The following is a 25,299-nucleotide window of genomic DNA, read 5'->3' as shown; positions in this document are numbered from 1 at the left end:
TAAAGCACCTCTTTATCACCTGACCAAGTGCTCATTTATTTTTCTTCTTTTTGATTTGCAGCATTGCAGTGCACCTCTCATTTCACCTCATTCTTGATATACAGTACTATGCTACTTACCCCCTTTACCACACCACTACTCCCCCTATACCACTCTTTCCATACTTGCAACCCCTCCATACTCTATACCGTTCCACCATGTTTCTGTTATTCCTTCCCCCAGTTTTCTTTTTTTCCTCCCAGGAGCTCCAGTTCCTCCCATTTTCCCTCCTCTTTTTCCCTCCATTTCCTCTTTCTCCCTTCTCTTTTCCTCCAACATCCTTCTTTTCCCTTTCCTGTTGGGCTCCTCTCACTCCCTTACCCCAACTCTCTAGGGACACAGTACTCTTCTGTTGTCCTGTTCCCCTCCCCTTCCCCCCCCTGGCGTGAAAATTTGTTACTCCCCTCTCCTCTCAGTGTGTAGTAATTTGTCCCCCTGCTCTAGGACCTCTCGATTGTCTCCCCCTCCTCCTAGCTCCCTAAGCTAAGTTCCCTTCCCTCCTAGTTCCCTCTTCCTAGCCTCTTCCTTCTCTCCTCCCTAGCTACCTTCCCATGACTATTTTCCAATTAATGGTGCAGGTTGGGAAGATATGGGCAAATGGGCTGGGAGAGAAAAGCTGAGACTTCAGTCCAAGTTGGGAGTTGGTGGTTTTCGAGTAAATAGCCATGCCAAATGCATTCCACTTCAGAACACCATGCTGCCTAAATACCTACTTCTTGTATATAGGAGATGGGGCTGAGAAGGTCCTCACTGTGGATTCAAAGAGTGAGAAACCATGCTAATGGATGTAGAGTGCTGCAGGCACCCTTTGGGAAATGAGGAACATACAGGAGCAGCTGAGGTGCACAGAACAATAACCTCAGGATTAAAATGTGGATTGATTTGCCATATCCCCTGCTCTAGAGTGCACTGCCTGCAATGGGGCATTGCCCATACTCATGGGGCAATGTTCTGTAAGAGTGAGGAGGCAGAAGAGCACACCCATCTCTCTCTTGGTTCTGCACTTAGCAGGAAAGGAAGAGAGCAGCTTGATGACACCCAGCCTGGGAAGTGTCTGGGGCAGGAGGCAGGCCATGCAGCAGAGAATCCTGAATGCCGGGTAGGATAATTGACTTGACTGAGTGAATACAACACTTGAAAGTGCTGGATAGTGAAACTCTCCTATATCCTCTGAACAAGCCCAGCAGAGACAGCAGCAGGGCAGGCTTCCTCCAGACCACACAACCAACATGTCTCAACCTTGGCTTGTTAGAATATCTCCAGAAGAGAGGGGAGCTCAACATCCATGCTCTGTTACTTGGCCTCTTTTCGCTGAGGCTGCTAACAAACAGCAATTGATGCCAGTCCTGAGGTTGGTTTTTGGGATGTGCGCTGAGCCCTCTGTTCCCTCCTGCATTTCACACAGCTTGAAAGGGGATGATCTCTTCCATCTCAGGACCAGGGCTCTCCAATCTCTCTCTCTGCTGCAATCAGAGATTTAACTGCTTTGGGTGCTTGGCTAACATGCAGCATGCACTCTGGAAGTGGAGGATCACTTTAATTCCTATGGACTAGCTGGCCTTAGTTCTAATCTTTGCTCAAAGGGATTGAGAAGTAACTTGGCCCTCCTCTCCTTCTGAGGTACCTCCTGAATTGGACAAGGGGGCAATTCCTAAAATCTCTGCTGGTGAAGGACTGATCCAATAAGCCTGATCTTGTAAAGAAAACAGCTCCCCACCCCCAAAAATGCGGCTGTTACCCCAGTCAGGCTGGTCAGGTGAAGATGGGGTGGATACTTATGCTTCAATATTACAGAAATGAGCCAACCCCAAGTTGTCCTGGTCCTTATGCAGCCCCAGCTAATTCTCTTCCTCACATGCTATTGACCAGCTCTTGCATGCCTACAAACTGCCCTCAAACTGTGGCCATCACACACTCCAGCTTCCCTGACTGATGAGGCTCCACTTCCCTTGTGACCCCTGCGTCACCCCCTCTAGGAAGTACAGCTGAAGTGCAGCATTCCAAGCAGGAGCAAGGGAAGGCAGTCAGGAAATTCAGTCTGTGCTGGGACTCACTGGCACTGGAGTCAGTCAGGAGTGTGGACCGTGCTCTAGCTGCCAGGCCAGGCATATAGTGCAGGACTCCTGGAAGTGTGGAGCCTTATTCACCTGCATAGGTCCCAGGAGCCTAACAATGGCACCTGCTTGAAATCATACAAGTCATGTCATACAAATCTGTGATTGATGGGTCCATCTCTACTCCCTGGCAGACGAAGCAGAGCTTGATATATGAGAGGGAGGGAAAAGGATTATAGGGTAGCTTCCTGGTTGCCCTTTCTAAGATAGCAAGAAGAGAATAGAAACAACAATGACCACCACCAAAAAAGCTATTCCTCATCCTGAAAAACTGCAATAGCGCTACAGCAACCGTTATGAAATCCAGCAGGAGCAGGAAGAGGACCAGGCTCTTCAGGGAAGAGTTAATGGCAGCACACTGAGGTGGAAAAGGGTGGGAATCCCCTTTCAGAATCAAGCATATGCTCCTATCTTACCACTACTAATCTTCCCCACAGAGAGAGTTTCTTAACCTATACCTCTCTCATGTTTCAACCCCTCCTGCCCCCTGATCAGAGGACAGGGGCATTGGGATTTTCCTACATTCCTGCACTCTAAATCTTAACAGGGATTGTTTTATGATTGTGCTGGGCAGGACAGCAAAGCCGATTAGCCTTCAAGGTCCCCATTCTAGCTCCTAGAAAAGCAAATGCAGCAGGGGGCAACCGTACTTGAGTTCTTGTGCAATAGCAGCAATCTGCTCCACACGGTCCTGGTGAGCAGCTAGGTCGCTCTCAAAGGCCTCATGTTTCTTCAGCAGGGCCTTGATCTCTGACAGGGTAGCAGTTTCATAATCCTTCTGCTGCAGCATTGCCTCCTTACCTACAGAGGGAGCCAAAGGACAGGAGAATGAAACCCAATGTCAGCATGGATTCTTCATGCCCATGCTCAGGCCAACTAGCTTACACTCCAATGGTGGACCCACCACTACTCCAAATGTAACCCTTTGAACACTCCCGCAATCAAGACAGGTCAATTTGGAGAGTCACACTTTTCAGTCTCAGATGAGTCTCTTGGATTGTAAGTATCAAATGTTAACTGCCAACAGCGCTGCTCAACCAAGTGCCGTCAGTCACACTAGGTCCCAGATTCGGTCTCTAGCTTGGAAGAGGCCCTGGGGATTTTTCGCCTTCCTCTGCAGCGTGGGGCACAGGTCACTTGCTGGAGGATTGTCTGAACCTTGAAGTCTTTAAACCACAAGTTGAGGACTTCAATAGCTCAGACATAGGTCAGGGGTTTGTTACAGGAGTGGGTGGGTGAGATTCTGTGGCTTGTGTTGTGCAGGAGGTCAGACTAGATTGAAGATCATAATGGTCCCTTCTGACCTTAAAGTGTATGAGTCTATGTGGCCACAAGGGGGAGATGGCTACATAATCAGAATGTGGCCACACTAATATATTTTAGTTAGAGAATATATTTTATGGAACATAGTTGTAACCACACTGCCAGAGAGGTTCCGGAGGGGTAATGAAGCAGGTTATATATTTCAGGCATAACACCAAAAGTATATATTTGCCACAGGCCAACCAGTAGTTTTCCAGCTCAGAAGATAGAGGTGTACTGACACTCATGCTCTATGTGGTGGCCATTCTTGTTTGTAGAAGACTTAATTCAATGGGGCCCTGAATATAGTCCTTCGGTGCTATTTCATTATGTTATTATTTTCCTAGACTTGAATCTCTTCTCAATACTAACATTCACATTATTTTTTCTCCTTAAAAATGTAAGTGGAGTTGGTGCTCATGAAAATCACTCACACACACAACTGGCGTGAGCCAAACAACAGCTTTGCCAGCTGCAATATAAGCACCTCCCTCCAGCTCTGCCAAATGATCTACATTTCCACATGCAGCACTCTCTACCCTTACAGTCTTGGACCTGTCCAGTTTAGTATAGATTAGAGCCATGTGATTTATTTATTATTATTATTATTATTGGCAAATAGTAAATTAGCTGAAAATGCATTTTTCAGGCCACCAAAACCATTCACAAATTCAGGCTGAATTCAACAAATACCTTCAGCTGAAAAAAAAAAAATAGAAACATTTCAACATTTTGTTTCAACTTTTCTTTTCAAAGTGACACTTTCAAAATGAAATGTCAATCCAAATCAACATTTGTTTAGAAACTGCCCCTTCAGATCGACATTCAAAGTATTTTGTTTGATTTAAATTAACATTTCTCTGTTTTTTCCCATCCACTTCCCCCTCCCCCCAGCATGGGGGGAAAAAAAGAAAGAAAAGAAAAAGAAAACATAACATTCAGTTTCAATTCAAAACTAACCAAAAAATTATTGATTTGACTACTGAACCAATTATTTGCTCAGCTCTAATCTAGATGTGAAAGACCAGTACAAATCACTCCTGTGACACCCAGGCCTCTCTATCTTCAGACAGGCAATGGCACGTTTTCAGAGGCAAAATGCTTTCAGAAGGAAGCATTAGGATTGGCATTACCATCTGTCCAGGACTCGTGAATGGAAGCTTTCTGCCGGAACTTCTCAGCCAGGTGGTCCAGCCTCTCTAGCCTTCGGATCTCATTCAACAGCCATTCCTCATAGCCTTTCTCAGCTTGTTCTAGGCCTCCCCATGCATTGTTTATGTCCTGCAGTGATGTAAAAGGTACAGCAGCATGAGAGGAAGGGATTGGTTCAGAAGATTGGGAATGTTCTTCAGCATCATGCTTTGAGCATTCATCCAAGCGGACCATAGGCTTCCAATCACTCTGTAGCAACAGGAGGCTGAATTTGGCTCCATGGTCATGAGATGTAGATTTGCAGCAGGCTGATGATCTGACCAGATGGAGTGCATTTAGCAGGTCAGAAACACGGAACTCAAAAGAGACACTCTGTGAAGCACTTCCACTCACAGCATGTTATCTATGAATGCAGTGAAATGTCATGAGAGGCAGTCACATGCCTCCTAATACGAAAAAACCTCTTTGATCATTCCTTCCTTGAAGAGGTCAATAAAAATTAGTTTGTGGCCTCAAAACAGATGGACCCAGTGTTCACCCAATCACAGATTTCACTGTCAGCTAGCCGGGAGCCCGAAGGCCGGACCTAATTTGTACACAGAGAAGCAGAGACTGGACCGCCACTCCCACCTTAATGTGCAGGAATAGTCTGTGTGAGGACAACAGGTCCCAGTGAGCAAATATCCCATCCTGATCTAACTGCTTTGATCAGGATGGAGTCCTACATTCAGAGACCAGTGGTTCATATTGAAAACGAGGGTGGCATGGCCACACTTCTCTCATGCCTGTCTGTCTCATCTTCTCATAGACTTTAAGGTCAGAAGGGACCATTATGATCATCTAGTCTGACCTCCTGCACAATGCAGGCCACAGAATCTCACCCATCCACTTCTATAACAAACCCCTAGCCTATGTCTGAGTTATTGAAGTCCCCAAATTGCGGTTTGAAGACCTCAAGCTGCAGAGAATCCTCCAGCAAGTGACCCGTGCCCCATGCTGCAGAGGAAGGCGAAAAACCTCCACAGCCTCTGCCAATCTGCCCTGGAGGAAAATTCCTTCCCGACCCCAAATATGGCGATCAGTTAAACCCTGAGCATGTGGGCAAGTCTCACCAGCCAGCACCCAGGAAAGAATTCTCTGTAGTAACTCAGATCCCAACCCATCTAACATCCCATCACAGACCACTGGGCATACGTACCTGCTGATAATCAAAGATCAATTGCCAAAATAATTGCCAAAATAATTGCCAAAATTAGGCTATCCCATCATACCAACCCCTCCATAAATTTATCAAGCTTAGTCTTAAAGCCAGATATGTCTTTTGCCCCCACTACTCCCCTTGGAAGGCTGTTCCAGGACTTCACTCCTCTAATGGTTAGAAACCTTCGTCTAATTTCAAGTCTAAACTTCCTAGTGTCCAGTTTATATCCATTTGTTCTTGTGTCTACATTGTTACTAAGCTTAAATAATTCCTCTCCCTCCCTAATATTAATCCCTCTGATATATTTATAAAGAGCAATCATATCCCCCCTCAACCTTCTTTTGGTTAGGCTAAACAAGCCAAGCTCTTTCAGTCTCCTTTCATAAGACAGGTTTTCCATTCCTCGGATCATCCTAGTAGCCCGTCTCTGAACCTGTTCCAGTTTGAATTCATCCTTCTTAAACATGGGAGTTTAAGTTCTTCTATTCAAGAACTGTAAACTCTCTGGGGCAGGGACCATCTTTTTCTTCTGTATTTGCACAACGGGGTCCTCATCCATGACTAGGGCTCCTAGGCACTACGGTAATACAAATAATATGGTCTAAAGTAGTACGCTTGATTTGGAAGGGTAGACAGATGCCTTGCGCTTTTAGCATGTCACACTCACCGAGACCATTTTCCCCTCTGAAGGCATGAATGCCGGCCTGTTGCTGAGCCGCAGCTTGGTCTGCAAGGTATTGAAATTGATTTCAAGTTGGCACTTCTCCTGGACCTTGGGGGGCTTGTGCAGGCGACGGTAGTCCCGGAAGTCCTCCAGTTTCTGCTGCATGGCTTGCATGGTGTTCTCGGGCGCCCGATTCTCCAGCCAGGGAATGGTGCGGCGGATCCATTCCAGCAACTGAAAACAGCAAGGATGAGAGGGAGGAGTCAGAATAGCTGCAAAATCATTAAAAATTAAGCCCCAAGTTTAGGTTTTGTTAAAACTACTTGTGTCCTCAGAACTTAGTAGGGACTGTTCACTTTATGTTTGAACTGGGTGTTGCCAGCAGGGTTCTGCCAAAGGCAGGGAATTGGTTTAAGAACAGGTTGTCAACCACTTTGTAAAAGTACAGTCTTATGGTATCTACCCTGTACAGACTACCATGCTGAGGCATACGATTAGGGTGACCACATGTCCTGATTTTATAGGGACAATCCTGATATTCGGGGCTCTCTCTTATATAGGCACCTATTAACACCCCCACACACACACACACACACTCTGTCCTGATTTTTCATACTTGCTATCTGGGCACCCTACACACGATTACAGCATAGAATGCCTTGATGTGGTTAATTCATAGTTCAGTTCTGCAAAATCAAGACCAAACTCTGTTCTCAGATCATGCTAGACCTTTACAGGGCAGTTGCTTGGTTCAAAAATACTGCAAGCCTGTCAGTGTTTTAGCTCTGTTGGGGCGACACTGTTGTAACTGATTTGCCCTCTCTGACACAGAAGGGTCTACGCTGTAGAAATGAAGTTACTGCCTCCATTTTCATTTTTCCACTCTAGCTTCTTTGAAGTCAGCACAGCTCCGGGAATAGTCTTCCACAGCAAACAGCTGCTAGGCAGCCAGCAGGGAGATAAAACAATGGGCAGCTCCGGGTGGAGCAGAAAGCTGCCACATGCTTTCCTACAATGCAGTGGGATCTCATCACATCCATCCCAAAACAACTGTGGTGGCTCCCAGTTCATTTCAGGATCAATTTTACAACTGTCCTCTTTGTACTCAAAGTTCTTTATTGTCTTCCTCCAACCCTGCTTATGGACCTTATCCCTTTGCTCTCCCACTTGCTGCTTCTTCTTGTCTACCACAGGCCTCCTATGGTCATTTCTGCAGTCTCATAACTCTCTACGCATGAGCCTTCTCCCCTGCAGCTCCTGCTATCTGGAACAGGCTTCAGTTTCTATCCTATATAGACTCTTTCCAAATGTTAGTGGATGCTTATTTTCTTCCTTGCTTACACCTTTAACTTCTCTTCCCCATTATGATTTACTTAACTCTTAACGCATGAAAGACACTACACAATAAAGTTGTACAATATTGCACATCTTCTCTTAAAATGACTTTTTTTCTCTTTAGTTTTAGTAATACAATGATTTCTTTCAATAAAATTGAGAATCTGAAGGCTGTTCCACTCTGGATGGCCACCATTTTAAAGTATATTACATTTGACACCTGACATAGTTCAGAGTCTTTCATATTTACTTATTGGAAGAAAACACTTTCTAAGGAAACATGGGATGGTATATATTCGACAGTACTAGAGATCTGTCTGTAGGTTTAAAAACACAGTGCTGTGTTTGTACAGAGCCTAATACAATAGTGTCCTGGTCCAAGACCGAGGCTCTACAGTAATACATGTAATACACACAACGCTGCCCAGGAATTGACAGCACCATGGATACTTACATCACTGGCCAGCTTTTCATAGTCTTCCATGAGCTGTTCATTCTCCTGATTGACTGCCAACACCTTGCAGATACGATTGGCTGCTGTTTCCGCCTGTCAAACAGGAGACAAAACAGGAAGGGGAAAAAGTGTCAAAACACCATAACCCAAAACTTGTGGTTTAGCCTCCTGCTACGTACCTGTGGTGAAGGGTAAAGTCTCCCATCCCTGGCTCTAGCAGCCCATCTCTGGTCTGAAAGCATGTCCAGGAAACTTAGTTTATTTGACTTTCTACCATAACTGATTTTTTTTCCTCCCCAGCAAAGCATCTCTCTGCAATGCATTCAAGTGGATTCAGCCTCCATGCTCAACTGATGCAGCAGTCTAGTCCTGTCTGCTCTGGGGCAATCAGAGTTCTGGGTCTTTTCTGAAACTATTCATATAAGCGGCCTAAGACATCCTCTCCACCCCACAAGCAGACGCTCAAAGCCACAACTCCAATAATTGATCTATGATGCCTGGGCACTACTATGGCAAGTGTCAAACCGGGGGAAATCTTCCTTAAACCTTAAGAAAGTGCTGTTTATTTGTATTTGATCCCGATGCTGGACTCTGGGTGAGTCTTTACCTAATTTCTAAGAAAATACTTACATTTGTTCTTTCCTTACCCCCCAAAATCTGTCTAACAATTGAGCTATCTTCTAGCTTGTCCTACAATATACAATCTTTGATATCCTTTACGTGCAATTCCATCTCAAGGCATAGAAGTATCTGATGGATAGAGAAATCTTTCCTTCCTTCCCCACCAGCTAATTCAGACCTACATTTATCTGGATTTTCATGATCCAGCTGAGAGTGAGACTTTCCTTCCATCTAACCGGGATTTCCATCTCTGACTCCTTCCCCAAATCAAGTCTTTTGAGCAATGGTGTATCATTATTACAGTGGCTTTCTGAGGGAGACTGGACATGTTGAAACTTAGATCAAGGAATGGAAATCCCAGCTGCAAACTAAGGTCTGAACAGTCCACTCTGGAGTGCCACATTATTAGCAAGAGCATGTGCTTAACACTTGAAATATATAAGAGGCTTGTTCTTGGGGCATTACTTGCCCATGTATCTGCACAGCTCCTGTGACCATGAAGGAGAGTTAGATCCTTCTTCGGGAGTGGACAGAGTCCTTGGAAAAACATCTGCTGTGCAGACAACTTTAAGGGCCATTTTCTTTCTGGCCCAGATAGTAGTACACTAGAGGCCATCATCATCATCATCCTCATCTCTTCCCACCGAAGCCCTAAAGATACAATCACCATCCTACCTCCACAACGTGGGTATCTCCAGGTGGTTGCGGAAACTGGGATAGGATTTCCTATAGAGGGAGTCAATCCCAACTCGTTACATCACTCACCAGTGGCCAACCGAAGACTGTTGTTGAGCAATGCAAGGAGTGAGTGCACATGGTGTATCTACAGCTTTCACATTCTGTAAGTTACATGGTGCTCTAGATCTAAGTGGAACGGACACCAAAAGTGGTTGTGTGCATGTGATTCTGGAGCACTAAATAGCCCACCATTTAATGAGCTCATAACTGGCACGTTTAAACATACATCTATTTTTAAAAGGAATTTAATATTTGTTTATTCAGCCTCTGATGTCATTGGAGAAAAATCCTCTCATTATGGCGGCAGATGTGAGGTAGCAAGAATAGCAATTAAAATCATAAGCTCCAAAATGACGTACAAGTCGCACAGTCCCAAAGGAACTGGCGATCTTAGTCATTGGGAAGAGGCTCAAAAAGTGTGTGTTCAGTCATCTCTCCCATAGCTAAACTAGGCCAGCTAGCAGGTATACAAATATTAGCTACATTAATAAGAACATGTAGAAATGGTCTTTAAAGCGGAAAGAACCATTTCGGTAAAAAGTATAAATGAAAAGTGCTCAGGACAGTTTAAAATGTCAGAAAGCATTCTCTTGTTTTGATTTTAACTTCCTCTTGGCTGGTACCAAAGGCTCATTTTTGCCATCCAGGTGGACTTTACAGAGAGGATATCAAGTGATATCTCAAAAAGACATACCCCGTGTCCCTACATCCAATGTGACTTGAGGGAGAGAGAGGTCACCTCAAACTTTATAGGACCCAAGGCCAGGGTGGTGGGGATTTTTTTTGGTTAATTCTCCAACCCTGTTATTCACATGCGGCTGGGGCAGCAGCCAACTAAGCAGTAGGGATTCCATTTTAAACAGGTATATTTACATGTGTTTGATAGCAGATTTCCTCCAGTCCCCCCACATTTTGGGCGTCCATGTGTCCAAACACAAAAATCCCCAACTGCCGATGTTTAGCTTGTTTGGAAGTCAGTCTCTCTCTCCCCTACACCAACCCCTGCTTCTCTGTGGCCCTGCCTACACTGGATTTCCTCGCTAAATCATCCAGTTACTACAAGTAACAGCAGGAGCATTACAGTAGACAAAGTGCTACAACTACTAGAGTTGCAGGCAATATATTGTGCTGACCTGCTGTGATTAGGGTTAGACAACAGAATGTTCCATGTGATCGCCATTTGTGCTCCCAACAGTGCTCCCAGGAGAGGAGCAGCAGCAGTGATGTTTAAGGAAAGGAGTGGAATGTAGATATAATCTACGTAATGTCTAGACGGCTCACCACATGTTCCTTTATTAAAGGAATGTTTATGGACAATTTGCTGCTCCTGAAAGGTTCTGGACTGATAGTCCCAGAGACTCTAGCCACAGAAGAGATACAACACAGGCAGTGGCACCATAAGCTTTGCCCACATTATCTTGTCCATGTGTCTCAATCCTGGCCTTGAGGATCTACCTCTCTAGGGATGAAAGGGGAGTGGTCTCCATGGCCCATTCAACCCTGGGTCTCCCTGCTGAGAATGTCAATAAAGCGATCTAGGACCATAATGGTTTCTGTGATGTGGCCACCAGTCTATGACTAACACATGATCCCAAGAGCACCCCAGAACACTGCATACCAGACAAACACTTTATAAAATGGCAAGAAGTTATTCAGAAAATTTCACTGCAAAAGTCAAGTTTTACAACATATTAAAACATATTAAACCCAACCAGTAGTTAAACACCCATGCAGTTTAGTGTTGTGAAAGTTAGAAGCAGTTAGAAAACAAGCAAACCAATCAAAGCAAGTATACACACATATTTTTATATATATATATATAAATCATTTAAAGGAAAAGCAGCCATCCACACAAATGTCATGTCAGGCTGGGGCCCCTGTACCTTTCAAGACTCAGTATAAGAGAATGAAAGAAGCAGAAAGCTGATCATGTGACCTCCCCTTCAGGGCTGGTAGCAGTAATGAGAAATCTGAATGAAAAATGGAGCGACATCACAGTAAGTCACCTAATCAAATAAGAGACGGCAGTGCTTAAAAAGACACACTGTGCTCCTAGACCTAGTGAGAGTCATGCTCGGCAATCACTCTGTATTAGCCCGGGATTTTAAACTTGTCACTCAACAGTTGGAAAATGTAGGACTTGCCCTGGCAGAGCTTCAAAAAGGAGCTACACCCTATCCTCCAGTCATAGTTAAGTTGCTAGCAAATTGACAATTTAATCAATTTTCTTAATCCTCCCTATAAGCCAGTTAGACTACATGAGCAGCAAAGAGTCTTGTGGCACCTTATAGACTAACAGACGTTTTGGAGCATAAGCTTTCCTGGGGGAATACCCACTTCGTTGGATGCATGTAGTGGAAATTTCCAGGGGCAGGTATATATAAGCAAGCAAGAAGCAGGCTAGAGATAACGAGGTTAGTTCAGTCAGGGAGGATGAGGCCCTCTTCTAGCAGCTGAGGTGTGAAAACCAAGAGAGGAGAAACTGGTTTTGTAGTTGGCAAGCAATTGGCAATCCTCCCTGATGGAACTAACCTCGTTATCTCTAGCCTGCTTCTTGCTTACTTATATATACCTGCCCCTGGAAATTTCCACTACATGCATCCGACGAAGTGGGTATTCACCCACGAAAGCTCATGCTCCAAAACATCTGTTAGTCTATAAGGTGCCACAAGACTCTTTGCTGCTTCTACAGATCCAGACTAACACGGCTACCCCTCTGATATTAGACTACATGGGATTCAAACCTTAATAGCAAAGAAGCAAATTCTCACTCTAATTACTTGGTTCAGACATTGTGGCAGTAGACAATGTTTCTGTTTACAGTATCGATAAAAGCCCTGGCACTAGTACTAATTGCTGAAATGGGCACAGGAGCTGCTGCAAATATTTTCAAAAGATGGAGTGGGACGGGAGAAGAGAAGAACATAGGACTGAGGGGCAGCACCTTTACCACCACCAGAAACTACCCAGTTCTTTTACCTTCTACCCACGTTTGAGGTTTGCCATCAGCCTAAACTGAAGGACTGTGTGTGGGGCAACTGGAAAATACTGGGGCTGGTGGTTAGTCTGGCATGGGCTCTGGGAGAATGGTCTTTATGGGAAAGCATGGCTGGCTTGTATTCCACTGAGCCTGCTGTGAAGTGTTTCAAATAATTTACTAGCCAGGATCCTCATACCAAACCCATATATGTCAAGTAGGTGAACCTACTTCAGCACTGTCCAAATGGAGTACCACATTTGCAATTTACTAGGAACCAGAGCTGCACCTATTTTGCATAAAACAGAGCAGGTCCCAGCATGCAATGTTCCAGCTTGATTTAAAAAAATTAAAAAAAAAATCTTATAGTTCAAGCTAGCTCTTTACATGTGGAACCTGCAACCTGTGGGTAGAATCTTGGTATAAAAACTGATTTATATAAATTACATGTAGCCCTGAGGTGCTCAGTATGCTGCCAGCATGGCTCTCCCTTGGGAAAAATTGGACTCTGTATCCTTTATAGAAAGTGGTTGTGAGAAAGAAGGGAAAGTTGTGTCCTGTTTGTGACATGTTAATGAGAGAGGAGTCTTAAGTCTCAAGCTTTGGACCATATTTCTAAAACTACTGGTCTGAATCCCCTTGAGCTTGGAGGGGGAGGGAAGGAGGAGAATGCACACCTACACTTAACAGTGCACAGAGCTTTCCTCCTATAAAAAGCACTACTAGAAAATTGGCATTTTAGAAAACTGTTGCTCAGTAAGAGGCAGGGATCTCTGAGCTGGCTAATCAGCTCCTTTGGGGGTAGGCCCAGTGCCAGGCAAAGGGGCTTGGAATAAAAGCAGAGAAAGAATTAAAGAAAATATTGCAGAAGAAAAAGAATCTGACAGGAGGAAGAAACAGGTGGTTTGGTGAAGGGAGGCAAATGAGTGGGAAGGAAAGAACAAAAGGGAGACAAGCCAGGAGAGGAGACATGGGTAAGAGAGGGGAAGTTCAGGTGGTTCAATAGAGACTGATTAGGGATGAAACTCGCAGCTGGAGCACTGTCTAGGGGTAGGAAATTATGGGCTACTTTCTCTTAGGTAGTTCGCATATCGTTGGAAATTGGCCCAGGAAGAGGCCACTGACCCAGTGGGAGCTCAGTAGGGAGGGAATCTGGCAGCTGCAAAATAAGACCCTTAACAGTCCCAGCTTAATCAGCTTTCAGAACAAGACTATGCTTGACCAGGTGGAAATTAAGCTTGTTGCTTTGAGATACACTTCATCCAGTCAGGGGTGATGGAGTCCAAAGGTCAATTTCTTCCTGTTAGCTTGGTCACTGGGGTTGTGCCCACCTTGGGCAGGAATCCTGTGTCCACCACATGGGAGCGGGTGCAGAGAGAGGCATAAAGGAAAGAGCTGAAGTATGTTTAAAGAACACTTTCTGAATCCATAGTTTCCTCATATAACTTCTTCAGCCAGGTTAAAGATCATACATCCCAGAATAGTTATGTATGTGGTTAGACTGCTCAGTGCATGGGATTCCCTGCCTCTCTGTTCATGGACCAAAGGTTTGGGATGTTTCTCAGAGACTTAACTGTTGGGTGAGGCGGGGGGGCAGGGAAGAGAAGAGGGAAGGTTTTGTTAGGAGTAATGTCTCACCTTCTGCGCACCTGAGAAGGCGTGGTAGTAACATGAAACATAGGTCATAATGGCCTTCTCATCCGGCCTTAGCGGGCCTATAATATCTGTGCAAAGAAGGAAAAGAGGTTGAAAGGATAAAGTAAGAAGCAGAACATAGAATAAAATAAACAGTCATGGGTGGCGTGAGAGAGGGGGAGAAAACTTCCCATCATGCATTGCAGGACAGGCCAAATAGATTTCCATGCGGAGAGCTGGGAATTCGGATCAGAAAGTGACCAGCAGAGTTGGCTCTGTGGATCAAAGTGGTACCACCCCTTTCTCCTCCCAGCATCCAGTTCTTGTTCCTAGCCAACCTCCAAATTACATATTTTCACAGCCCCACAGTCAGTGGGCCTGACCCAGCCATGAGAATGAATAAAATTTATTTATTGCTTTAGCATTTTAAGAGTCTGCTCTTGAAAGGCTTGTGAGTCTTAAGTGGCCAGGCCACCGCAGAGATCAGACTGCCTTCTTGCAGAGTATTTCCCACTCTGCTTCAGTGTGCGCTGCATAATCCTATGGCACTGAAGCAGTTACCGTATGTTTGATTTTTGAGGGAGATTTATCAGGTGTCACTTGGCAATATTTTCTTTAAGTAACTACATACCAGCAGGCAATTGCTTGGCAAAATACAGCGAGGACACATCTGTCCAACCTCCACCACAGTCACAAGGGAGGAAAGAAAAAGGGAAAGTAGGTGTCTCAGATGCAATATGTGATCCTCTCTATTTCGAGAACCACAGCACCAGAGGGTCTGTCAGATAACCTCTTCAAACCCGAGCTGAATCTGGGCTGTATTCACTATGTAAAAGGAATAGGTGTTATGCTGAACTCTGCCAGGAGTGGCTGCTTGGTATTTGGGATGATCCTTCCAGTGGCTCAGTTAGTCGAAGAAATACTTCCACAGATGCCTAAGGAGTAAGTGAAGAGAATCAGGAAGAATTCAGGCTTGTCTACACTTTTTTTTTTTTTTTTGGGGGGGGGGGGGGGGGAAAACAATGAGCGGTGATCAATGCATCGGTGGTTGATTTACCGTGTATAGTGAAGACCTGCTAAATTGACCGCAGATCGCTCTCCTGTTGACTCCTGTACTCCACCGGATTGAGAAGAGTAGGGGGAGTCGATGGGAGAGCATCTCCCATCAACATCGCGTAGTGTGGACCTGGCGGTAAGTAGATATAAGCTATGTCGATTTGAGTTACGCTATTCACGTAACTCAAATTGCGTAGCTTAGATCGAATTTCCCCTGAAGTGTAGACAAGGCCTTACAGACCCTGTAGCTCAGGTGTAGTGAATGTGTATACGGGTGAGTGAATGTGTTAGCTTTGCCACTCCGTGCTCTTTCTTAAACCTCCTGCCCAGCCACATTCCCCAGCCTCGCAAAAAAGTGGCTCATCAGAAATAAACTCAGATGATGGTATGCTGTAGTGTCTGAGCAAGCTTGGTGGCCTACACACTGGAACAGTGTGTTAAAGATTTAGGTTTGATTTCCAATTCTAGTCCTACTGGTATGACAGGAGCTGGTGCTCAGCTAGTTGAGAGAGAATCTTGATGGGAGAGCTCCCAGTACCACAGGATTAATGCGCACTCAACAGCCCTGTGGCTTTACTGTACACTGACTGTAGGCATATGCTCTCCCAATCCCTGCCCCTCAAAATATTATGTTTGGGACACCACTTTGAACCAACAGCCAACTCTACCAAAAATAATATAAAGATGCCCGTAGCTAGAGAGGAGAGAGAGAAAGAAAAAAGGTTTGGACATTAGCAACAGGACCAGGTGCGCTGTGTGGAGGGAGCTTGGAATCCTGCGATACCTTCTGGGCTCCTGAGAAGGCGTGGTAGAAGCTAGAAACATAGGTCATGATGGCTTTCTCGTCAGGGCGGGCAGTTCCAACAATGTCTGTCAAAAAAAACCTGAAGTTAAGAGCATATCGACTGATGGGAGAAGAGCAAGGGAGGAGAGCCAGAACGGTCCAGGACACCTGGTGTGGGGCACGCATGTATCACAGGGAAGTCCTACTCTGCACACTCTTTGCGCAGGACTCCCTGACCCTCCCCAGCAACCCTTTCCTCACCAACAAAACTCCCAAGAGGAGGTGTAATCTAGCCCCTGGCAAACCTAATGGGATTGCAGTACATTTCATGTTGGAACATTTCATCCCTCTCTAGAAGGATCCAGCCAAGGGAGAGCTGTCAGTTGAATCAGTGGGATGAACCCAGCAAAGCACCAATAGGCTGTTGTTGGGTTTACAGTTTTAGCATAATTCAACTCCTCCATCCCCTAAAAGTTCTTGAGGTGAGTTTCTTCCTGCCCCTCAAACCACCCCAACATACGGATGGCCTGATTTTCCAAAGGTGCCAAGTGCTCCAAGTCCCATTGCTGTCAGTGGGAACTCAACACCTCTGAAGATCAAGCCATCGATATTTACACTGCAGAAGTACACACATTTGTTCTATTCCTTTAGGAAGGAGAGCTACTCTGACAAAGCAGGAGAAATCCTGCATGGCCTTAACCATCTGTTTCTATCATTCCCAAAACTAGACCCAGTTATTTCTGGGGTAGATTTCTTTGGGAGCACCTGGACAAGACAGTCTTATAAAATCCAGCCCAGAAACATGGAAATTCCTTGTGGTCACAACAATGAGGAGCGGGCAAGGGCGGGAGGAAGCATGACTGGTTACTGGGGCTGGAAACCCTGCATCAAAAAAGTGTGCAAAGTAAATTGCTAGTTGTCCAAATGCTAGTTAACCAGTTTTAATTGTGTGTATCCCCACCACCGAGACATGTTATTTCACAGGTCTTCACTTCCCAAACCAAGCCTGGAACATAGCCTCCCTCTTCAGAGCCAGCTGGCCTTGAGCAAACAGCCACTGTACAAATGAAGACCTGGCCAGCGGTCTGAAGTGCAAACGACAGAGTTGGAGCCTTCCAAACTGGACCCCACATGTTTCTAAAAGGTAATCCCTGCTGCCCCAAATGCCTTCAGATAACCAGTTACTTTCTATAAGAGGCACTTCTGAAAAAGTGGATCCCTGCCTTTGCTTCCAGAACTGGTCAGTGCTGTAGTCTCATGCCTAATATTACTGAGCAGTTCAGAGGGAAGCAGTTTACAGTACCAGACATGGTAAGAGTGGGTTGGAGAAAACTGGCAGAGTTGTTCTTGCCAAGTTTGTTCTCCACACCCTCCTCTAATTCTCAACAAATGGCTTCATTTAAATGTCAGCGACCAACTACACCAAAAAAGAGTCAAGGATACGAATCCTGGGTCAAAGGAAAAGTATGTTCTGTAGTGGACTCTCTCTTGAACCACTAAATCTAGATCTTGAAAGGATATGGGGAAACCAAGATCTGAGGTAAATTTTAGATTCATGGCAAGATAACTGAAACCTTTACACAAGGCAGTAATGACAGTGCAGGCTTCTGACTAGAGATGACAAATTGGTATTAGATATAAGCAAACTCTTGTAATCAGGAGTCTGGTCTGTGGGAACTGAAGACTAGATCCAACCCAAATCGGAGCCTTTACTGTAACTAATAGGGAGTTATGGTCCAGAGATGGGATGCCAACATGTGTCAAACACAGTACGATGGGGACAGTGATACCATGACGATATTTAGGAAATAACTGAAGTTGGTCTGTTTTGAGGTTTTCTCCCCTTCATTATATGTAGGGCCACCACATAATGTGCTGTTGGTTCACAATTCAGTTAGGTGTCCAATATGGAGCTCCACCCCATTCAGATAGATCTATCCAAGTATTACGTGTCTCTGATCACTGTATCAGCCCCAGGTTAAAAACTACAGAGCAGACATGGGAGAATGAGGGTACCGGAGGAAGAGAGAAACAGAACAAGAGATTCATTTTTCTGTTGTAACCTTTATTCTATTTGTTTGGGGTGTGGTGATGGAGGGGGCATTCAAGATTAGGAAGATATGAAATAATACATGTCCATCTAGAAGAGGTGAGGAATCTCTTGGAAAAAAATTAAAAACAAAAATTGGATTCTACTTTACCTTCTGCATCCAACATCTTGGGGATGTCCAGATACTTCTCAGCCACGTCGAAGGCTGTGTTTAGGTTAGTAAGAGGATCATCCTAGGAAAGGAAGAGCCAGAGCATTAGCATCAAAATGCAACAAGAGGAACAATATTTCTCTGAAACCAGAGACCATCATTGTTTGATTTGCTTCAGATAACTCAGTTGGATGGACAGAAATACATACATGAAACCACTGATGCAGCAGGCACCACAACAGATTAAATAAATGGGTTCATTTTAAAAGCAGTGCCTGGGGACTCAGTCATGTGACTAATGGCATTAACAGGAATCACAAGTGTATGCATTTGATTGGTTAGGAGTCAACTTTGCAAACAGATTTAACAAAAGCATCGAAAGGGTGTGGGGATTCCTAACTTTTAAGGTCAGAAGAGACCATTATGATCATCTAGTCTGACCTCCTGCCGGTCATAGAATTCCACCCAATAACTCCTGCATCAAGCTCATAGCTTTTGCTTGATTTAGAGCAGGGGTTCTCATACTGGGGGTCGTGAGCCCTCAGGGGGTCATGAGGTTATTACATGGGGATCGTGAGCTGTCAGCCTCCACCCCAAATCCCGCTTTGCCTCCAGCATTTATAATAGTGTTAAATATTTTTAAAAGTGTTTTTAATTTATAAGGGAGATCGCACTCAGAGGCTTGCTATGTGAAAGGGGTCACCAATACAAATGTTTGAGAACCAATGAGTTAGAACATATAGTTTAGAAAGAGACTCAATCTTGATATAAAGATGCAACAATAGGAAACATTATGCATACCTCACAGTCTAATTAAAAGGCTGTAATTTGCCCTACTATAGATTTAATGTCATATTGATAGTAACAGTGGTATTTTACATTTATACAGCACTTTTTACCACCACCACCACCCCAAAAAAAATTTCAAAATGCTTCACCAACTATTTACGGTACATCCAGCAACACTATGATGGCAGCTACCTCTGGGCTTGACTATGGTTACCAACTGGTGTACAGTTCATTGTACACAGTTGAGTGGGAAGAAAAGGCAGTTTCCCAGGACACCTGGAATAAATCCCTACTCTGCAAGATCTTTTTTTTTTGTTTTTAAGTAAAGGTCCTGTCTTTTGTATGCGTATTAAAACTCCATCCAAGATATCCCCACTTAACAGACACTACGTAGCCCTCGAAAACATAGCATATTTTTATTAATTTCTATTATACCCATTGCCAGGGCAAAAATGCACTTCAGTTACAGAGCTTAAAAGGTAGTCAGTCAAATCCTAAAGAACGTAAGTGTGCCTTGACCATACCATGAAGATAACTAAACTCTAAAGGACCAAACAAGGAGCTAGAATTCCAAAGGCAGGAATCATCAAAAAAAGAAAGCTCTGTGAGAAATCATTAAGTGTTCAAACATAGGTACCAACAATCTAGTGCCTCCCAACCAGTCTGAGAACTCTCGGACTCCAGACTATTCAGCTTTGCATCAAACACCCATGGAAATGAGATTTAGTTTTAATCTATGAAAATATTGCAATAGTCGAAACCTGTCACAATCATGCTCCCAAAAATCATTCTATTTGTGTGAAATAAGCTGCCAAAGAGATACCATCAACTTTTATGTTGTTGGCACTGGAAGCAGTGGCTTCTATTGGTGGAGAGTCTACATGGCAGTTGGTAGTGTTTAACTAGCACATACACTAACAGCTTTTCAGGAGAGTGTGAAGACTGTCTCTCTCAGCATATTCTCATCAATACAAGAGTGGTGTAGCCCTGACTCTCCCCAGTGCTAGGAGATAAACTGCATGGAATTTCTTCATACTTCACATTTGACTTTTCTGTGCCCCTTAACTCCAACACTTAAGGGTCGAGTCCCTCCATCGTGTAACCATGGCCTACATTGTTCGTTTCTAGCTGTATACGTTTTCATTTAGTTGTATTAAAACACGTATTGTTTGCTTGTGCCCCAGCTTACTAAGCAATCTAGATCACTCTGTATAACTGACTTAGCCTCTTCTTTATTTACCACTCCCCCAGTTTGTGTGTCATCTGCAAACTTTATCAATCAGTTAAATGGACACACACAGAGACGCTGGCAAAAATACTCTATTGGCAATGCATTCAACATCTAAAAAGGAGTGCATCACAATTAACAATAAGCATTTCAATCTCTAACTCCTATACATTCAGATTAGGAAGAGCCAAGAAGGCCATCTGTAATGGCACATGTGGAGAGTCCCAGTATTGAACACAGTCTAAGTATCAGTGTAGACCAAACCAAAATGCGTTCAGTGCCATTTCAGAAAGTGTGAAGATCTGGTGGAACATGGTACTACTGGTCACTTTTTCTATGCTGGTTTTAAAGTGCCTTGTCTACATTTGCAGATAATGATTTTCAGCACCAGATGAGGAGGAGCAAGGGAGGCCAGCTGCAGTGCTGTTTTTTGTTGCAGACAACCACTGCCAGCAATAGGTCATTTTCTAGTGTTGCTAGACTACAGAGATACAGTCTGCACTTTTCCCTGGTATTTCCTGCCTGCTACAAGTTAGAGAGAGATTTCTTCCTCCTGCTTCCATAACACTTGGGTCCCTGCCTAAAATAAAAAAGTGACATTTGGCTGACAAATGTGACAACCCTAAGCTCCCCTCCTCCTCCCCACTGCTGCCAAAAAAACAAAACAAAACAAACCCTACCTCCCTTCAATCAAGGCTGAAAAGAGTTTGTCCTTTAATCTAAATGGGATGTGTCTATATTAAGTGAGGAAACCATTGTATGGACACAGCTGGCATGAAACTGATGGCTGTCACATTTGTCATTATGAGAGTCGTAGCCACAAATAATCAATGCTGCTCGATGGCACCTTTTTGCTTTGTCCAGACACGGTATACTCATAACTGTGATTGCATCAGTGCTTTTAGATTGTAGGCAGCTACAAAGAACTGTACTGTGGGATGAGTTAAGAGGACAGGCCACAACAATTCGCATGCAACATTCTTGTTTCCTATCCGCACTGGGGAGAAACCATGATAAGCCATGCCTGTTCAGCCAGTGCTTCGCTAAAGACCTCACCTCAGGCAGCAGGACCAGTAAGTAAGTCAGTGCTTGTAAAACACTTACATCAGCTACTGTGTGTGGATACACGGTGTTTCATGAATTTGGCAAACCCCAAACAACATTTATAGCAGAATTCCTTCACCTTATGTAGGCAGGGCCTTAGACCCATTGCTTGAGAGAGAAAAAAGAAAAGGCCTTTCATTCATTAAACTACATTAAATTCTCAGCCAGACTGTTGCATTAAAAAGCCCGAGAATTCAGAAATCCAAAGTGCTGGCTCCACCACTAACTCCATCCCCTAGCCCACATGGCATTTCCATTACTGTACAGAAACACCACATACATTAAGCAGCACTGTGTACGCTAACAGTCTAATTTCTCAGTGATAAGTGATCATTAAATAGTTTGGCATTTAAATGGCCTTTTAAAACAAAAACCAGCCCTGATACACTTCACTGGTGTAGACCTGTTTGAACATGTGTTTTGAAGAGTGGTCAGACTCAGCAACACCTCCTTCAGGAAAGAGAGGAGCAAAATATTAAGTCGAACTCATTTGCATATCAGACAGTATCTACATCCTTCCAACACCAAAGAGGGAGAGGAATCTAGGCCTGGCACGGGATGGGTACAGCTTAGCGTAATGGAACCTAGTTAACAAGAAATTTTGTGGCTGAAAGTCAGGAAGCGTTTCCTGAAGGGAAGATCTACTGTGTAGAAGTTCTCCCAGAGGAAGCCCTGGAAGCCCTGTTGTGTGCAAAAGTGAACACAAAGTGAGACAAGTCCATACATATATAAATTTTGTAGGTAACAAAAATGCAAGATTCAGTGGCCTATAAGGGAATGAAGCTGATGACCACACCACTGCAAGCAAACAACCTAGTGTTTGACAAAGACTAGCTCATGGATGAACAGGGGAGATAAATCTGAGCAAAACTCAGACTGTGAACTGGCAAAGAGAAATGCTTTTAGAACTGTATAGCAATGGTGCAGTCTTCTGTTGGAAGATGCATAGTCAGTCAAGTCAGTCCAGTTTAGGAGTGCCCCGTATTCCATGCTTAAATTAGTTCTCATACAGCACCGGAGATGAGTAGTGCACTACACCATCTCTGGCTAGCTAGGAGACTGTCCCCTCCGAGGCAAGTGGTGATGACCTGGCTTCAGTAATACAAACCTGTGGTACCTCTTCACTGGGCTACAACAATGCAGTCTACCTGCACGTTCCTCAGGAGCTACAAGACACAGCAGCACATCTCCACATCAACAGGGGTCATCGTGAGCACATCATTCCTGTCCTTCACTCACTACACTGGCTCCCTGTACTCTCACACCAAAATGTAAGGTGCTTAACAATCCAGTCCTCTTGTACCTGAATGATTGCCTAAAGATCCAGGAAGAGGACTATGGTCAACAAGTCCACCTCTCAGAAACAACAGAGCCATCTACTGCAAAGGTGAAGCTCATTCATGCAGGAGACAGAGCTGTCTTATATGCCAGTCCAGGACTGTGGAATGAACTCCCACAGATTCTAAGAACCACCTCTAAACATCACCATTTTCCATTCCAAACACAACATGCACCTCTTCAACCTCACCTTCACTAATATAAACACACACACACAGCACAGCAGATGTATTGTTATTTTAAATCCACATGCAGATTTCCCCTAGATAGAGAAAAACAAGGAAAGAACTTGTCACATATTAGTCACATATCTGTCACATATTAGTCATGTGGTTTAATACAGCACCCATATGCCACAGCGACAGGTGATATGAGAACCTGGATAGACTGGCACAGAATGAAAGCCGAGACTTCTCTTTCTCTAACATCTCCAATTCCTTCTAGGGCTGTGCACCCCAAAGAACACACAAGACTGATGTTTAAAGGGGTAAGGCCCAGCAGAAGCGCCTTGACACCAAATTGCCTGAGATAAGCTTTAAAGTAGATGAGGGAAGAAGAAAGGAACAGCTCGCTAGAGTCTGTCTGAGCCAACATTAAGGAAAGCTGTATTTTACTTGTTTAAAGATTCCACTATTTAAACTGTGATCGTTGGTAAACCTGGCCAGAATAAAAACTATCTTGTGCACTCTGCTTTTGCTGACTGGAGACATTCATGTTAGATTCTCCTACAGCTCCCCCTTCTTCCCCACAACCCTGACTCACACACTCAGAGATGTCTCTCCTCCTCCAATAAGTTTGAAGTCCCCATATCACAAGATGTTACCATGGTAATTATTGCAGTGTCACCAATACAAAAATTCCTCTATCAACCAGCAATCAGGAAGGAGGTGGGAGTGGAGAGACAGAGCACTTACTGTATCTGTCAGAGCTGCAGAAGCCGAAAGAAATCCAATTAGTATGACTTATGTTTTCAGGAGTTGTCTTAAACAAATTAGGAAGCATCCAACATGGCAATATGAAGCTTATACTGGCCAAGTTTATGTACTGATTACAGTACTGGAGGAGTGATTATGCCATCATTCAATCTTCATGCTGAATGAAGAGATCAAAAATGTGGTTTGCAATTAGGCTAAAGATAGGGGAGAGATGGGGGAAGGGAAAAACCCAACTCCTGTTCTGACAAACTGCCCCATGTCAGCATGCCAAGAGAATTCACCCCAACATCTTCCCTACCATTAACTAGAGCCCTGAAGAGCAATCACTTGTCCAAAACAGGTAGCTGCAATATCAAGTAGTTGCTGCCATCCAAGCCTATTAAGGCTCAGGTGTGTTCCAGAACTGCTGAGCCCTTTTGCAGCTTTTAATGAAGCAGCTCAATAGGACATCAGGTGTCAACATTTCATTAAAAAGATGTCAGTTTTTCCTGCTGCCTCTTAAGCCCCTTATAATACTAGTCTGAGCTTCACTGAAAGAGCACAATCCCCAGCTTATCTCAAAGATTCCTTTATGTGGACAATTGTGTCTCCCTTCAGCCATATCTGTTCAGAACATGCCCAATTCCCTTCATTTTATCTACAATGATAAACTGTCACTTTTCTTCTGCTACCCAGCTGCTACCCTCCTCCTCACTGATCCAAAAGCTCTAGCAGGAATGAAACAAAACCAGGGGAAAGGCTCTAAACTCTGGGAGGAAACAGCAGTCTCCAGGGGCAGGTGGAGAAAACTAAGTGAGATGAACTGAAGAGACAAAAGGCAAGGATCTGAGGAGGGAGAAATGGCTTTGCCGAGACTAGGATTTAAAAAGAGCCATGTTAGCAACATCCTGGATGACATGTAGAAGTGTAGCGTGGGGAAGGCCCCCGGCTGCCTTCAACATAAGCTAAACTGGTAGAGTTGGAGCTAGGCTGCCTGCTACACTCTCCCTAGGCTTTAGCTCAACCAGTTCAGCGTGTGTAAAAGACAGTGTCCCTCAGCCAACCCCTTTGCTGTAGACAACATGCTAACAGGGCACCTTTAAATCCCGGTCTAGGCAAAGCCAAAAAGAGCAAGGGGAAGAGGCAAAGGAACAATGGTGGTGAGAAAAGTGCACAGGGAAGGAAAAACAACCATGGGAAAGAGGACAGGAAGCAGCAGAAAAGGTCTGATGAGTTTCTCTCATTAGAAGGTTTCTCTTTAACCTTCAAGAAGGGCAGAAGACAAGGGAGGAGCAGGGATTGTCAAACCCTCCCCAGACCAAATTCTTGCCCTCCATGTGGACAGGACAACCACTCATTTTCATTCTGAAAAACTGTCAGGCTGCGTGAGCAGACAAACTTCCTTTCCCTTTCCTCACAGCAGGGTGATTTGGCTTTTGTTTCTAGTAGGGGAACTCTGTGGTTTCCCTGCTGGATTTTTCATTTTCAAAGGCCCATTGTTTAGCTGCCTTATTTTTCCAATAGGAAAAAAAAATGAAAACATGGTTGACTTTAACCTGTTTTCTTTTGTTGCTGCTGTTTGTGTAAACAGATGGGGTCCAGCTCCACTGTTTATTCATCAAGTGCTGATCCCAAGACTCTAAAACTGATAGA

The 25,299-nt window shown here is 44.3% G+C and overlaps 1 protein-coding gene and 1 long non-coding RNA gene across 5 annotated transcripts in view; one reads left to right on the top strand and one right to left on the bottom strand.

Annotated features, from left to right (window-relative positions):
* The window catches only part of LOC120403630, a 41,627-nt gene extending 18,306 nt beyond the window's left edge, over positions 1-23,321 (top strand). The window contains exons 2-3 of the long non-coding RNA XR_005597623.1: positions 17,057-17,216; positions 23,177-23,321. This is a non-coding gene — a long non-coding RNA (uncharacterized LOC120403630). The remainder of the gene's footprint in view (positions 1-17,056; positions 17,217-23,176) is intronic.
* ACTN1 (actinin alpha 1) overlaps positions 1-25,299 on the bottom strand; it is a 142,780-nt gene that overhangs the window by 21,710 nt on the left and 95,771 nt on the right. For 3 of the 4 annotated variants that reach the window (XM_039534962.1, XM_039534960.1, XM_039534961.1), the window contains exons 7-12: positions 18,274-18,355; positions 16,073-16,158; positions 8,262-8,354; positions 6,476-6,706; positions 4,589-4,736; positions 2,804-2,954 (exon numbers count right to left, since the gene is read on the bottom strand). In XM_039534962.1, coding sequence (XP_039390896.1) covers positions 2,804-2,954; positions 4,589-4,736; positions 6,476-6,706; positions 8,262-8,354; positions 16,073-16,158; positions 18,274-18,355 — 791 coding nt within the window. Of the gene's footprint in view, positions 1-2,803; positions 2,955-4,588; positions 4,737-6,475; positions 6,707-8,261; positions 8,355-14,235; positions 14,322-16,072; positions 16,159-18,273; positions 18,356-25,299 lie in introns of all 4 variants that reach the window. The other variant, XM_039534963.1, reaches the window with a different exon arrangement.

Source organism: Mauremys reevesii, linkage group 4 (genome assembly GCF_016161935.1).
Source record: "Mauremys reevesii isolate NIE-2019 linkage group 4, ASM1616193v1, whole genome shotgun sequence".
Taxonomy (NCBI): Eukaryota; Metazoa; Chordata; order Testudines; family Geoemydidae; genus Mauremys; species Mauremys reevesii.
The sequence above is the reverse complement of the archived record's forward strand: the minus strand, read 5'-3'. Positions and strand labels throughout refer to the sequence as shown.